This window comes from Carcharhinus amblyrhynchos, chromosome 11, assembly GCF_965287045.1.
Source record: "Carcharhinus amblyrhynchos chromosome 11, sCarAmb.v2.hapA, whole genome shotgun sequence".
Classification (NCBI taxonomy): Eukaryota; Metazoa; Chordata; class Chondrichthyes; order Carcharhiniformes; family Carcharhinidae; genus Carcharhinus; species Carcharhinus amblyrhynchos.
Genome location: NC_137334.1, coordinates 85,720,556 through 85,735,742, shown reverse-complemented (window position 1 = coordinate 85,735,742; position 15,187 = coordinate 85,720,556). Strand labels below are relative to the sequence as shown.

Sequence of the window (15,187 nt, the reverse complement as noted above, 5' to 3'; positions counted from 1 at the left end):
ACAAAGCAGCCAACATAATTAAGGACCCCACCCACCACGGGCATTCTCTCTTCCACCTTCTTTCGGGAAAAAGATACAAAAGTCTGAGGTCACATACCAACTGACTCAAGAACAGATTCTTCTTTCCTGCTGCTGTCAGACTTTTGAATGGACTTACTTTGCATTAAGTTGATCTTTCTCTACACCCTAGCTATGACTGTAACACTACATTCTGCACTCTCTCCTTTCCTTCTCTATGAACAGTATGTTTTGTCTGTATAGGGTGCAAGAAACAATACTTCTCCCTGTATGTTGATATATATGACAATAATAAATCAAATCAAATAACCTACATATCTTTTGACACTAAGGGGCAACTTACCATGGCCAATCAATCTAACTCACATGTCTTTGGAGTGTGGGAGGGAAGCACCAGGAGGAAACGCACGCGGACACGGGAAGAAGGTGCAAACTTCACACAGACAGTGACCCGAGGCCGGAATTGAATCCCAGTCCCTGGAGTTGTGAAGCAGCAGTGGTAACCACTGTACCACCTCGCCACTCACGATTGTGGTTTAAGTTTAATCAGCAGAAATTTAAAATAATCAGGATTTAAACTTGGTAGAAATATATGTAGACTTGTGACTTTGGTAACTGAAGAGTTTGAAGGTTACTTTGAGGAAACGTTAGCTGAACCAAACACTTTGGTATTTTAATCATGTTGCAGGGCAGACGATATGATTTTGTTTCCATTATTCTATTTCTGAGTGACACGGCAATCTGCAATTTCAACACAAAAAAGAATCTAGTGAAATGATAAATGGGGGACCATAAGAAAAGTGATCACGCTGGGCTGCTGAATGTTTCAGATCAGTCATTATTATGTCCTGTTTGTCTACATGATCAGTTGCATATAATGAGAATGCAGGCAACACTGGACTGATGTAGCCCAGAGAAAATGCCTTGACAAGGACCAGGCTGGGATGGTTGTCTCTTCTTCATTTCAATGCTGACTGCAAAACTTCTTTGATTAAATGAACCATATTTAAACACAAAGCTTTCCAGCTGCGAAAGGAAGGTGCAGATAAAGAATTTACATTTTTACAAGACGATCAGTTTTCTTTCCCCTAAGTGAAAATAATCAGCTCCTGGTCAAACAACTTCTTGATTTTACAAACTGTTATCCTTGTTTTCAAATGCTTCAGTAGCTTTGCCCCTCCCTCTCTTCAGCAACGTTCTCAAGTTCCAAATCCTCTGAGATTCCTTCCATCCCCTCATAGAGTAGAATTGTAGAATCGTTCCAATGCAAAAGGAGGCCATTCAGCCCATCAAGTCTACACCGACCACAAACCCACCCAGGCCCTATTCCTGTGGTCCCACATATTTACCCTGCTAGTCTCCCTGACATTAGAGTCAATTTAGTGCAGCCAATCAACCTAACCCGCACATCTTTGGACTGTGAGAAGAAACCGGAGCACCCAGAGGAAACCCACATGCAAACTCCACACAGACAGTGACCTGAGGCTGGAGTCAAACCCACGTCCCTGGCACTGTGAGGTCCCTGGCACTGTTCCACTGTGCTGCCCATTTGACCTCTTGGGTGGAATTTTCCTGTCCCACCCGCCATGGGAATCAGAGTGAGGACAGAATCATGCAAAGGTCCATTGGCCTCAGATGGGAATTTCCAGCATAGGGGTGAGTGTGGCTGGAAAATCGCATCCCCTGCCTTTCCCCAGTCTACATCAGTCCATAACTGGTGGCCAGGCCTTCAGTTGCCACACACTCTGGAATTAACCTTAACCTCACTGCCTCTACAATGCATTTGCCTCCTTTAAGACACTTCTTCAAAGCTTTGTCCTTCACCAAGCTTTTGGTTATCTGACCTAATAGCCAGAACTCTCCCAGGCTGGGATTCTCCAGTCCTGCTGCTATTGAAGGAGATTTGGCTGGGTGCTAAATTCTCCATCTCACTGGCCATGGGGATGACATCGGAAAATTTCAGCCATTATCCCCTGATGTGGCCTGGTGTCATACTTTGCTTTTGTGGTCAGAGAGTTGACTACAACAATGATTCCTGCAACAATAACAGTAATATTAGTTGTAAGCGCAATTGCGACAATGAGTTAAAGTTTATTTATTTGTCATAAGTAGGCTTACATTAACACTGCAATAAAGTTACTGTGAAAATCCCTTCATGGCCACACTCCGGCACCTGTTTGGGTACACTGAGGGAGTATTTTGGACAGTGGAAGAAAACCAGAGCACCCACGCAGACACAGGGAGAACATGCAGACAGTGACCAAGCCGGGAATCGACCCTGGGTCCCTGGCACTGTGAGGCAGCAGTGCTAACCACTTTGCCACTATCAAAAGCCAAGCATGCTGGGAATTTTGGTCAAGTTATAATCAATGACAGATGCAGATCATAAAGCTGTCGCAAGCTGTGACCTGACCTCTGGACAGTGACCTGACACCCGCTGTGCTGGCCAAATAAGGGTAGTTGTTTGGGCAAAGCTAAACATAGTCGAGCCATACTCACATCCAAGTTGAAGCCATGTGACCTGCATGCCATTTGATCTAAGCATTATGGAGTTGTTTGTAGGTAGCTCCATTGGCCTGGTTAAACAATGTGATCGATTTTTAGTTACATCATTCTGGCTGAGTACCAGAGAGCTTTCAGGAAGATTAGGACAGATTAAGGATAAAGACATGTTTTCAGCTTGCTGTCTTCAGAGATAACTCAAGAGTTCCACCGTTGCAAGTGTCCCTGAGGAACATCTTCAGAGAAGTCAAGGAATCATGAGAATGGACTTGGGCACTTAGCTCTGAACTGGCTAGTCACCATTTTCAGTTAAAGAACTTGAGTTTCAGTTGCAAGTTAATGTTGAAGAGTTGAAGAGTGTTATAACTTATGTTCGTTTGAGTTTGGTACCTAAACTAAAGTTTGTATGCGAGAACTTGAGTCAACTCTTGTCCATTTGGTTTGTGACTCTAAACTGAGTGTCTGAATAGTAGCTTGAGTTTAGAGCTGAATAACATTTTATGATGTTCCCATGAAACACCTTGGTCCATTTTATTAAGTTAAAGGCACTAAATAAGTAAAAATAAATGTTGTCTTATTAAGATTGCTTTCTCCATGGCAATGCCTCAGCCAATCAACATTGGTTCGCTGAACCAATCCGTTGTCTTTTTTCCTGTAGTATAAGTTGTTGTGATGGTTTGAAATTTGGCATTCTCGCCCTTAGCCTGATGAGTACAAGATGAAAAGTTTTGACAACATACCTCACATTTCAGCAATATTAAATATGAATTGTTGTTATCACAGAATTCTACAGTGCAGACCGAGGCCATTCAGCCCATCAGGTCTGCACCAACAACAATCACACCCAGGGCATATCCTCATAACCCCATTGAATTACCCCAGCTAGTCCCCCTGACACTAAGGGGCAATTTAGCATGGCCAATCCACCTAACCCACATATCTTTGGACTGTGGGAGGCAACTAGAGAAACCGGAGGAAATCCACACAGACACAGGGAGAATGTGCAAACTTCACACAAGCTGGAAATTGAACCTGGGTCCCTGGCGCTGTGAGGCAGTAGTGCTAACCACTGTGCTATGCCACTGTACCACTGTGCCATGCCATTATGGGAGAGTGCTGTAATGCATTTACACTGTGTGGAGTATTTGAATTGTGTTAACCCTTTGACACAGGCACAAGGTAAGAAGAGTTCTATTTTCAATGGACACACTTTAAAAAAACAAAGTATTTTGTGCTTCTACCAGCCAACAGAGGTAATGGCTTTATTTAATGTATTCATTGATTCCTGGGTTACGGATGTTGGTAGCAAAGCCGGTATTTATTGCCCGTGCCTTAATGTAATGAAGCATCTCTTCTGGGAACACGCAATGACAGTTACATTATCATTTTTATTTCAGTTAGGCAGAAAAAAAGTGTTTTTGTAGTATTAGTGTAGGAACATTTAACACAGTTTTCAGTGCACTAATTTAATGTAGGTGTTAAATCATTTAAGATTTTTCTTTAAAAAAAAGATAGAGCAATGTGATCCAAATGTGTCAAATGCTTGTAGCTAATAATGCAAACAGTGATTTTTCAGCTTTAATATTCCTCATCGGTCAATGAGATTCAATTAGTAACACTGTTGACCAAGAATGTGGTGGAATTAGCCCCATCTCCAAGACTTGAACACACAAATTAGGCTCTTGCTTAATCACGGCTTGTCTGCCTATATCGCTGGAGGTTAAAGTACCCATTGGCAATATTTAGATACAGGTAGGTCTCTGGTGCTGTGGTCAACATTTCCACTCAATCATAGAAATCATAGAAACCCTACAGTGCAGAAGGAGGCCATTTGGACCATTGGGTCTGCACCAACCACAATCCCATCCAGGCCCTATCCCCACCCAGGCGTAATCCCAATCACAAAGAGTAATCATCGCGTGTCTCTGTAGAACAGGCACTGCAATTCTTTGTGTGTGAAGAGTCTTGAGAACTTGCTAAGAAATGAAAAGTCGCTATAGGAATGCAAGTTTTTTCTTTTAAAGCATAAGTACTCGATTTCATTTAATATTTGTGGAGACGGTAGCATAGTGGTAATGTCATTGGACATGAAGATTCACTTGACTGATTTCTGGGATCAAAGGGGTCATCTAATGGAGAAAGGTTGAACAGGGTGGGCGGAAACCCATTGAAGATTAGAAGAATGAGAAGTTATCTCATCAAACTATATAAGATCCTGATGGGGCTCGACAGAATGGATGTGGATAGGATATTTCCCTTTGTGGGGGAATCTAGAACAAGGAGACATGTTTAACAATCAAGTGTCTCCCATTTACAACTGAGGTAAGCAGTTTTCTTTTCTGTCAGAATGTCATTAGTCTGTGCAATTCACATTGCCAGAGATTGAATTGTTGAATATGCTCAAAGTTAGACAGAATTAGATAGGCAGCATGGTGGCATAGTGGTGGGCACTGCTGCCTCACATCACCGGGTCTGGGTTCAATTCCTGGCTTGGTTCACTGTTTGCGTGCAGTTTGCATGTTCTCCTCATGTCTGCGTGAGTTTCCTCCAGGTGCTTTGGTTTCCTTCTCTCATCTGAAAGACATCCTGGCCGTGCTAAATTCTCCCTCATTGTACTCGAATTGGCGCCAGAATGTCACGACTAGGGGATTCTCATAGTAACTTCATTGCAATGTTAATGTAAGCCAACATGTTACATTAATGAATAATGTAAAAAACTCAATTTTAACAGCGAGGGAATCAAGGGTTATGGGGAATGGGGGTGGGGTAGGGAATGGGCAATAAAATGGTGGAACTGAGGCCACAATCAGATCAACCATGATTTTATTGAATGATGAAGCAGGCTCAAGGGGCTGAATGGCCTACTCCAGCTCCTAAGTCTTGTGTGTTCTTGTGATCAGTAATCCAGAGGTTTATGCTCTGGGGACAGTGGTTCAAATCTCACTAAGGCAACTGGCAGAACTTGAATTCAAAGAATTAATAAAAATCTGGAATGGTGGCCATGAAACTATCATCAATTGTGGTCAAAACCTACCTAGTTCATTAATGTCCTTTAGGGAGGAAAACCTGCTCCTTTTTCTGGCCTGGCCTACATGTGACTCCCGACCCACAGCAATGTGGTTGGATTTTAACTGCCTTTGAATTGGCCTCGCAAGCCACTTATCTGTAGCAATTGTAGATGGGCTACAAGTGCTGGCTTTGTCAGTGACATGCAAACCACATAAGAAAATTAAAAACATTAAGATTATCAACTTTTTCTTACATAGGTTACAAAGGGATAAGTTGTCAGAGGTGCTTAAAATTGTGATGGGATGGATATCAGAGATAGAAACAGATCATCATGTGTGGGATGGAGGCACAGCAGTTATTACTGCTGCCTCACAGCTCCAGGGACCCTGGTTCAATTCCAGCCTTCAGTGACTGTGTGGGGTTTGCACATTCTCCCAGTGTCTGCGTGGGTTTCCTTTGGGTGCTCCGACTTCCTCCCTCACTCCAAAGATATGCGGGTTAGGTGGATTGGCCATGATAAATTGCCTCTCAGTGCCTCAAGTTGTGTAGCTAAAATGGATTAGCCATGGGAAATATGTGGGGTTACAAGGGATAGGGTGGGGGGGTTAGGGCCTGGGTAAGATGCTCTGTCGTAGTCAATGTAGTCTTGATGGGCTGAACGGTCTCTTCTGCACTGCAGGGATTCAATAACTCTATCATTTGTATTGATGCAAAGTACAAATAAAAATTAGAACTTTTGAATAATATAATTTGAACCTGAAACATTTGCTATTATATTTTTGATTCTTGTCAATCAAAGGCAGAACTGAGTTGGGAAATGGGCACTGTTTTCGTTTTTCCTTAAGCCAAGGTGAAAGTCAGATCAGAATCTGGATTTCCGATATGCATTCCGGACAAGATTGTTCCTATCTAATTTTAGATGACCACCGCACTCACTCATAATCCACGGAGATAAACCCAACTAAATGAAGTTACTTGAGGCTCGTAATAAAATAGATTTACTGGGGAATATGTGAAGCCGGCCATAAGTTACTTCATTCTGACCCTTGAGCACCCCATCAGTTAGAGAAAACAGATATCTCCCTTTCCTTGACAGTTTTAAAATGAGAGGCTGAGGGCAAAATGCAATTACCGAGTCTGTAATCTCAGCCATGTCCTTCTCATCTGCTCATTTCAAGAACATAGGAATTAGGAGCAGGAGTAGGCCACTCGGCCCTTCAAGTCTGCTTTGCCAATCCATAAGATCACGGCTGGTCTGATTGTAACTTCAGCCTCACATTCCTGTCTACCCAGAATACCCCCCTTGCTCCTCAAGAATCTATCTACATCTGCCTTAAAAGTTTTCAAAGACTTTGGTTCCACCATCTTTTGAGGAAGAACGTTCCAAAGACTCACAACCCTCTGGTGAAAAAATATTGCTTCACCTGCCTTCTTAATTTTAGAAAAGATTTAGAATCATGGAATCCCTACAGTGCAGAAAGCGGCCAGTCAAACCTACACTAACAACAATCCCACTCAATCCCTATCCCTGCAATGCAATGTATTTACCATGCTAATCTCCACGACACTGAGGGAAAATTGAACATGTCTAATCAGCCTATCTAGCACATCTTTGAACTATGAGAGAAAACCGGGTGTCCAAATCACCAACACTTCTTGAGGTTCCTCCACGCCTATAGTTAATGATGCCCACCAATGCCTCTATTTTCTCAGGAGGCTAAGGAAGTTTGGCATTTCCACTATGACTCTCACCAATATTTACAGATGCACCACTGAAATCATTCTTTCTGGTTCTATCACAGCTTGGTATGGCTCCTGCTCTGCCCAAGACTGAAAGAAACTACAAAAAGTTGTGAACGAAGCCCAATCCATCATGCAAACCAACCTCCAATCCATTGATTCTGACTTCACTTCCTGCTGCCTTGGAAAAGCAGCCAGCAAAATCAAGGACCCCATGTACCCTGAACATATTCTCTTCCACCTTCTTCCTTCGGGAAAAAGATATAAAATTCTGAGGTCACGTAGCAAGTGACTCGAGAACAGCTTCTTCCCTGCTGCCATCAGACTTTTGAAGGAACCCATCTTTTAATCTTTCTCTATACCCTAGCCATGGCTGTAACACTACATTCTACACCCTTTCTTTTCCTTCTCTGTGTACAGTAAGCTTTGCCTATATAGCATGCAAGAAACAATACTTTTCACTCTACACCAAGAATAATAAATCAAATCAAATCAGAGCACCTTGAGGAAACCCATGCAGTCATGGGGAGAATGTGCAAACTCCACACAAACAGTGACCCAAGGCCAGAATCAGACCCATGTTCCTGGAGCTCTGGGGCAGCATTGTGCCACTCTATGAAAATGTGAGTATTAAAAGCTCATATTTGCACAGATAGTTTGTTCAAAATGTTGTAGGAACTATTGGAATGTTGCTTACCTACTATCTTGCCCAAGACAAGAGACTTGAGGCCATTAAATGCTGTATCTGAAACAGATGACAGTTTGTAGTTCATGGTATGGAAACGGTCAATCTGTAAAACATTAAGTAGAAAACATAATTATTACACTACAATTTTATTTATTAGGGATATAAAGAGACCTTGTAGTTAAATGGTTTCTTCTATAAGAGAAAGCAACAACGATTCTGAAATGTAGAATCCTGACAGTGCAGAATGAGGCCATTCGGCCCATCAAGCATGCACCGACCACAATCCCACCCAAGCCTCACTCCTGCAGCCCCATACATTTACCCTGCTAATTCCCCTGACACTAAGGGTCAATTTAACATGGCCAATCAACCTAACCTGCACATCTTTGGACAGTGGGAGGAAACCCACGCAGACACGGGGAGAATGCGCAAACTCCACACAGACAGTAACCCAAGGCCGGAATTGAACTCGGGTCTCTGGTGCTGTCAGGCAGCAGTGCGAACCAGTGTGCCACTGTGCTGCCCCAATAAATAAACAACAGCCTTTAGTCTCTTAGATGTTATTGGTATGCTTAGAAGCCTGGTTTCTTGGCTTTTTTGTGGCCTTACCGAGTTGGCCTTCCATCAGCCAGTGGGGTGTACTGGTAAGATCACTCCCCCTCCTCACCACCAGCCCCCTCAGCCCCCCACTCCCCACCCCCATGCCCTTTGTTTTCGGATTAAGCGCATCGTGAGGCAGTGGAAAGTGGCTTGCTGTTGCATTGTTGAATTAATAGACCCCAGTTATACTGCCTGCTCGGCACCATTACCCAGTTAGACAAAGCTCTATCAGGTGGAAATTTTAATAGAATTGGCTTTATGGTGACGTGACTGCTATAATGTAGCTGGTGCATAACCAAATCCCCTGAAACCCACACTGCCTGCCAAACTATCATTTAAGACAATTTGACACTCTTAAGCTCAAGATGTGAATCTGAGGATTTTCATGCAGAGTATTGCACTTCTGATAGGAAAGCAAGCAAACTCCCTAAGAAATACTTTGCCGTGTTTAGAGATAGGAACAGAACATCTGTGCTCTCGAGATTCGATTGGCTCATGGCTAGTCTGCAAGTTAACTCCATCTACCAGAGGATGTGGTGGAAGCAGGAACATTAGCAACATTTAAGAAGCATCTGGATGGGTGCATAAACAGGGAGAGAATAGAGCAATACGGACCAAGTAAGGACAGATTTTTTTAAGTTTACTTGGGGCATCATGATTCGCATGGGCCTGGAGGGCAAAAGTGCATGTTCCTGACTGTACTATTCTTTGTTCTATCTGCTTTAGATAGAATCATGGAATTCTACAGTGCAGGAGGAGGCTGGTTGACCCATCAAGTCTGCACCAACCACAATCCCACCCAACCTCTATTCCCATAACCCAATGCATTTGCCCTAGCTTGTCCCCCGACACCTAAAGGGAAATTTAGCACTGCCAATCCGCCTAACCTGCACATCTTTGGACTGTGGGAGGAAACCGGAGCACTGGGAGGTAACACACAGACTCGGGGAGAACGTGTAGACTCCACGCAGACAGAGACCCAAGCCGGGAATTGAACCCAGGTCCCTAGCGCTGTGAGGTGACAGTGCTAACCACTGTGCCACTGTGCTGTGCCAAAGCCCTTGGCTACAAAATTCGATTAACCTCAATTTTGAAATTATTAATTGGGATCCAGCCTCAGCGAGAAGGAAGTTTCAGATCTCCACTGCCCTTTCTGAAACAGGAGTGCTTTCCGACATCACTCTTGGATCGCCAAGCTCATTTTGTGCTGTGCAGAGGGACCTGAGTTTCCTTGCACAGGAATCTCAAGGAGTTGGTTGACAGGTGCAGCAGGTAATTAAGAAGGCAAATGGAATTTTGTCCATTGTTGCTAGAAGAACGGAGTTTAAGAACAATGAGGTTATTTCACAGCTGTATAAGATGCTGGTGAGGCCACACCTGGAGTACTGTGTACAGTTTTAGTCTCCTTACTTGAGAAAGGATATGCTGGCACTGGAGGGGGTGCAGAGGAGGTTCACTAGGCTAATTCCAGAGTTGAAAGGGTTGGCTTATGAGGAGCGACTGAATAGACTGGGGCTGTCCTCTTTAGAATTCAGTAAAATGAAGGGAGATCTTATAGAAACATATAAGATTATGAAGGGAATAGAAAGGATAGAAGCAGGAAGTTGTTTCCACTGGTGGGTGAAACTAGAACGAGGGGGCATGGCCTCAAAATAAGGGGGAGCAGATTTAGGACTGAGTTGAGGAGGAACTTCCTCACCCAAAAGGTTGTGAATCTGTGGAATTCCCTGCCCAGTGAAGCATTTGAGACTACCTCACTGAATGTTTTTAAGGCAAAGATAGATAGATTTTTGAACAGTAAAGGAATTAAGGGTTATGGTGAGTGGGCGGTTAAGTGGAGCTGAGTCCACAAAAAGATCAGCCATAAGAACATAAGAACATAAGAAATAGGAGCAGGAGTAGGCCATCTAGCCCTTCGAGCCTGCCCCGCCATTCAATAAGATCATGGCTGATCTGTCGCTGCTCAGTTCCACTTTCCCGCTTTCTCCCCATAACCCTTAATCCCCTCTCTTATCAAAAACCCATCAACCCGCATCTTAAAAATATTTAGCGAGGCAGCCTCCACCACTTCAACGGGCAGGGAATTCCAGAGATTCACCACCCTTTGAGTGAAGAAGTTCCTCCTCAACTCCGTTCTAAACCGCCCCCCTTTTATCTTGAGGCTGTGCCCCCTAGTCCTACTGTCTTTTTTGAGCGGGAAGAGTCTCTCCACCTCTATCCTATCCATCCCATTCAACATCTTATACGTCTCAATGAGATCTCCCCTCATTCTTCTAAACTCTAACGAGTACAAGCCCAGTTTATTCAGCCTCTCCTCATAGCTCAACCCCCTCAACTCCGGTATCAGCCTAGTAAACCTCCTCTGCACTCCCTCCAAGGCCAAAATATCTTTGCGCAGGTGCAGCGCCCAAAACTGCACACAGTACTCCAGCTGCGGCCTCACCAATGCCCTATACAGCTGCAGCAAGACCTCCCTACTTTTATATTCAATCCCCCTCGCTATGAAGGCCAGCATCCCATTCGCCTTCCTGACCACCTGCTGCACCTGCAAGCTGGGTTTTTGCGACTCATGCACAAGGACCCCGAGGTCCCTCTGCACCGTCGCCTGCTGCAGTTTTTCGCCCCGTAAGTAATAGTCCTTCCTACCATTCTTCCTACCAAAGTGGACCACCTCACACTTGCCAACATTAAATTCCATTTGCCATTTCCTGGCCCATTCGCCCAGCCTATCTAGATCCTTCTGCAGACTCTCCACACCACAATGATCTTATTGAATGGCGGAGCAGGCTCCAGGGGCCAGATGGCCTGTTTCTGCTCCTTGATTTAGGATTGTCTTGGACACAATCGTGGAACCATTTGTCGATCTCATCCAGATTTATTTTGTTGTCTTACAACTGTAAAAACGGGCTGCATAAATCCATAGATGGTTGCATTCAATAATTTACTGATGTACTGTTAAACGTCGGTGCAATATACATTAATACATTGATGAAGGGTTTTTTTAGAAAAAGGGAGATGATAATTGCTCATTTTCTTCACTGCTTTCGATAATGTTCACACTGGCAAATGGCCAAAGTTAAAAAAAATGCACCAAAAATTATTTCAGGGATTAATTGAACAGAGGCAGTACATTAGTGTGCAGATCATTAATCATCTATTTCATCACATCCCCCACTTAAGTGAACAACCAGAGAACTGGTTAGATTAATTCATAATCACTAGAAATTGAATTTCTTGTAGCAGAGACATGTTGGGGTGTTTCCATTAATAATTCATCATGGACTTTTAGCTGTTTGCCATCGTCACTGCAGCTGATGACAGCTTGGATCCTGCAGATGCCACAGAACACTGAATTGTAAAAGTGATTCCAGAGCACTGGCAATTAAACCATTCTTTTCCTCCCCCAGCAAAGCATGGCAAACAAGAAAGGACCAAGGATTTGATGAATTATTGAGTCGCCTTTTATCCCCAGCATGCGACGGACTTCCTGCCCAACATCGGTAGGTACTTGGCCAGTTTGTAATCAGAACATTGCACTCTGCGTACCAGAGGACCCACTTTCATTAGTAAGACACGGCGGGCCAGCATAACTGCACTGAATTAATGCAGAAACTGATCAAATTCATCATCCCGTTCAGTTAAGAAGGCTGGATTTGATTCTAGAAGCTATTTCTTCAGAGCTGTTCCATAAGAGTTGAGTGCAGAATTTGCTTAATATTCAGATATGGTGGGCAGCACGGTGCTGCAGTGGTTAGCACTGCTACCTCACATCGCCAGGGACACGGGTTCTATTCCTGTCTTGGGTCACTGTCTGTGTGGAGTTTGCACGTTCTCCCCTTGTCTGTGAGGGTTTCCTCCGGGTGCTCCGGATCCAGTCTCTCTTCGATCCTGCCATTCCAGGGACCAGTCTTAAAAGGCCTACCCCATTCTGAGACTGTGTCCCCTTGTGCTAGACTCCCCCAGCCAGAAAAAAAAAACAACGTCCCAGCATCCAGTCTGTCTAGTCCTGTCAGAAATGTATAAATTTCAATTAGATTCTTCTAAACTCCAGTAATTCATGCCTAGTCAGCCCAATATCTCCTGATATGAAAATCCTGCCATCTCAGGAATCAGTCTGGTGAAGCTTACTGCACTCTCTTTTTTTAGGTAAGGAGAGCAAAACTGCACACAATACCCTAGGTGTGGAGTCACTGATGCCCTGTACAGCTGCTATAAAATTTCCTTGCTCCTGTACGCAAGTCCTCTTGCAATGAGGGCCAACGTTCCATTTACCTTCCTCATTTCTTCCATTTCCTTCTCTGCCTTGGTGAAGAAAGCCTATGGCGTGCTTGCTTTCATTGGCTGGGGCATTGAGTATAAGAGTTGGCAAATTATGTTACAGCATTATAAAACATTGGTTAGGCCACACTTGGAATACTGTGTTCAATTCTGGTCACCACATAACCAGAAGGAGGTGGAGGCTTTGGAGAGAGTACAGAGAAGGTTTACCAGGATGTTGCCTGGTATGGAGGCTCTGAGATGAAATTGAATAAACAGGGGTTGTTCTCCCTGGAAAGATGGAGGTTGAGGGCGTAACCTGATAGAAGTTTCTAAAACTATGAGAGGTATCAATAGGTTGAAGGGCTGGAAGCTTTTTCCCAGGGCAGAAATGACAATTATAAGGAGTCATAAGAACATAAGAACATAAGAAATAGGAGCAGGAGTAGGCCATCTAGCCCTTCGAGCCTGCCCTGCCATTCAATAAGATCATGGCTGATCTGTCGTGGCTCAGTTCCACTTTCTCGCCTTCTCCCCATAACCCTTAATCCCCTTGCCTATCAAAAACCTATCTATAAATTCAAGGTAAGGGGGGAAATGGTCAATAGAGATGTGTGGGGTAAGTTTTTTTTACACAGAGGGTGGTGGTGGCCTGGAATGCACTGCCAAGTGGGGTGGTTGAGGCAGATACATCAGCAATATTTAACACTAATCTGGAAAGACACATGAACAGACGGGGAATAAAGGGATACATTGGTCTAAATAGGACACCAGGATTGGCACAGGCTTAGAGGGCAGAAAGGCCTGTTCCTGTGCTATACTGTTCTTTGTCCTTTGCTATGTCGGCCCGTTAACTATTGAACTACTGTGGGTTTGTTCATCTAACTTCCTATAATAGCAAGACAAATCACCAGGGCTTGTTGGATTTTCTGCCTCACCACCCCCACTATTCTCCCAGCCTTTCCCCCACCTTTCCCTCATTGTGTGTCAGCCTAGACTTTTGTCCTCAAGTCCTTGAATCCACAGTCTTCAGACTCAGAGGAAACAGTCCTACCAAGTGAGCCATAGATTTGTCTTCTTCCTCAAAACGCCGTTTCATGGAAACAATATCCACATCTCTTTCAAAAAGAATCCATCCATCCATCATTTTAAAATAAGTTGATTCGAAACGGCAGATGCCACAACATTCAATTTAAACATAAAATGCGTTTATCTAGTCATCTGGTGGAGGCTGGGAAGAAATATAATACATTTAACAGATGCAAAACAGGGCCAATTTCTGATGAGTCCATGTGAATTACCTCTGGTGCTTATAAAAACTCATTAAATATCTTATTAAATTCTGTATGGATTTTTCAATTTGTGCTTTCTCTTGGGCATTTGTCATGTGTGTCTGTTAGCCATCCAATATTACAAGCAGGAACTGTAGCTTAGTGATTGCATTCTCACTGAATTCCACTCTAAAGATTTGAGAATAAATTCAAGGCTAACAAACCAGCGCAGTTTTATCCAATTCTGACACAATGCCATCTATTTCAAGAGATCTTGTCTGAAGCAAGCAAGAAATTAGGACTGCAAAATCTGAGTCATAAAAAGGCTTAACTATATGCCATGTAATACACTGACAACAGTGAACCCGAATCATTATAAAACTGACTGTCTCTTCTTTAATCTGGTGCCATCTTTCAAGTGAACTGCTAAGCCATCTGTTTTCCAATGATCCCATGGCAACATACAAAGGAACGACATGGTGGCACAGTGGTTAGCACTACTGCCTCACAGCATCAGTGATCCGGGTTTGATTCCCGGGTCGGGTCACTGCCTATGTGGAGTTTACATATTGTCTGCATGGGTTTCCTCCGGGTGCTCCAGTTCCTCCCACAGTCCAAAGATATGCAGGTTCGGTGGATTGGCCGACGCAAATTGCCCCTTAGTGTCAGTGGGTAAATACATGCGGTTATGGGAATAGCACCTGGGTGGGATTGTTGTCGGTGCTGGCTCAATGGGCCAAATAGCCTCCTTCTACCATGTAGGGATCCCATGAAAGGAGAACAGGAAAGTTCTATCTGGTGTGCAAGTCAACAATAATAAAACAGATTATCCAGTCATTATCACATTGCTGTTTTTTGGATAAAAGTAAATTACTGCTGATGCTGGAATCTGAAACCAAAAGACAGAGTGTTGGAAAATCTCAGCAGGTCTGGCAGCATCTGTAAGGACAGAGAAAAGAGCTCATGCTTCGAGTCCAGATGGCCCTTTGTCAAAGCTATGTATAAAGTGACAACAGTGTTTCTTATAATACGACAGTGACAACACTGCAAGAAGTACTTCATTTGATGTAAAGGACTTTGGAATGTCCTGAGGTGCTACATA

At 43.7% G+C, this 15,187-nt stretch overlaps 1 protein-coding gene across 1 annotated transcript in view; it reads right to left on the bottom strand.

Annotated features, from left to right (window-relative positions):
* Positions 1-15,187, bottom strand: part of LOC145350301 (contactin-associated protein-like 5) — a 1,016,709-nt gene that overhangs the window by 33,932 nt on the left and 967,590 nt on the right. Inside the window, exon 21 of the mRNA XM_080199494.1 lies at positions 7,967-8,060. Within this exon, the coding sequence (XP_080055620.1) occupies positions 7,967-8,060 (94 nt within the window). The remainder of the gene's footprint in view (positions 1-7,966; positions 8,061-15,187) is intronic.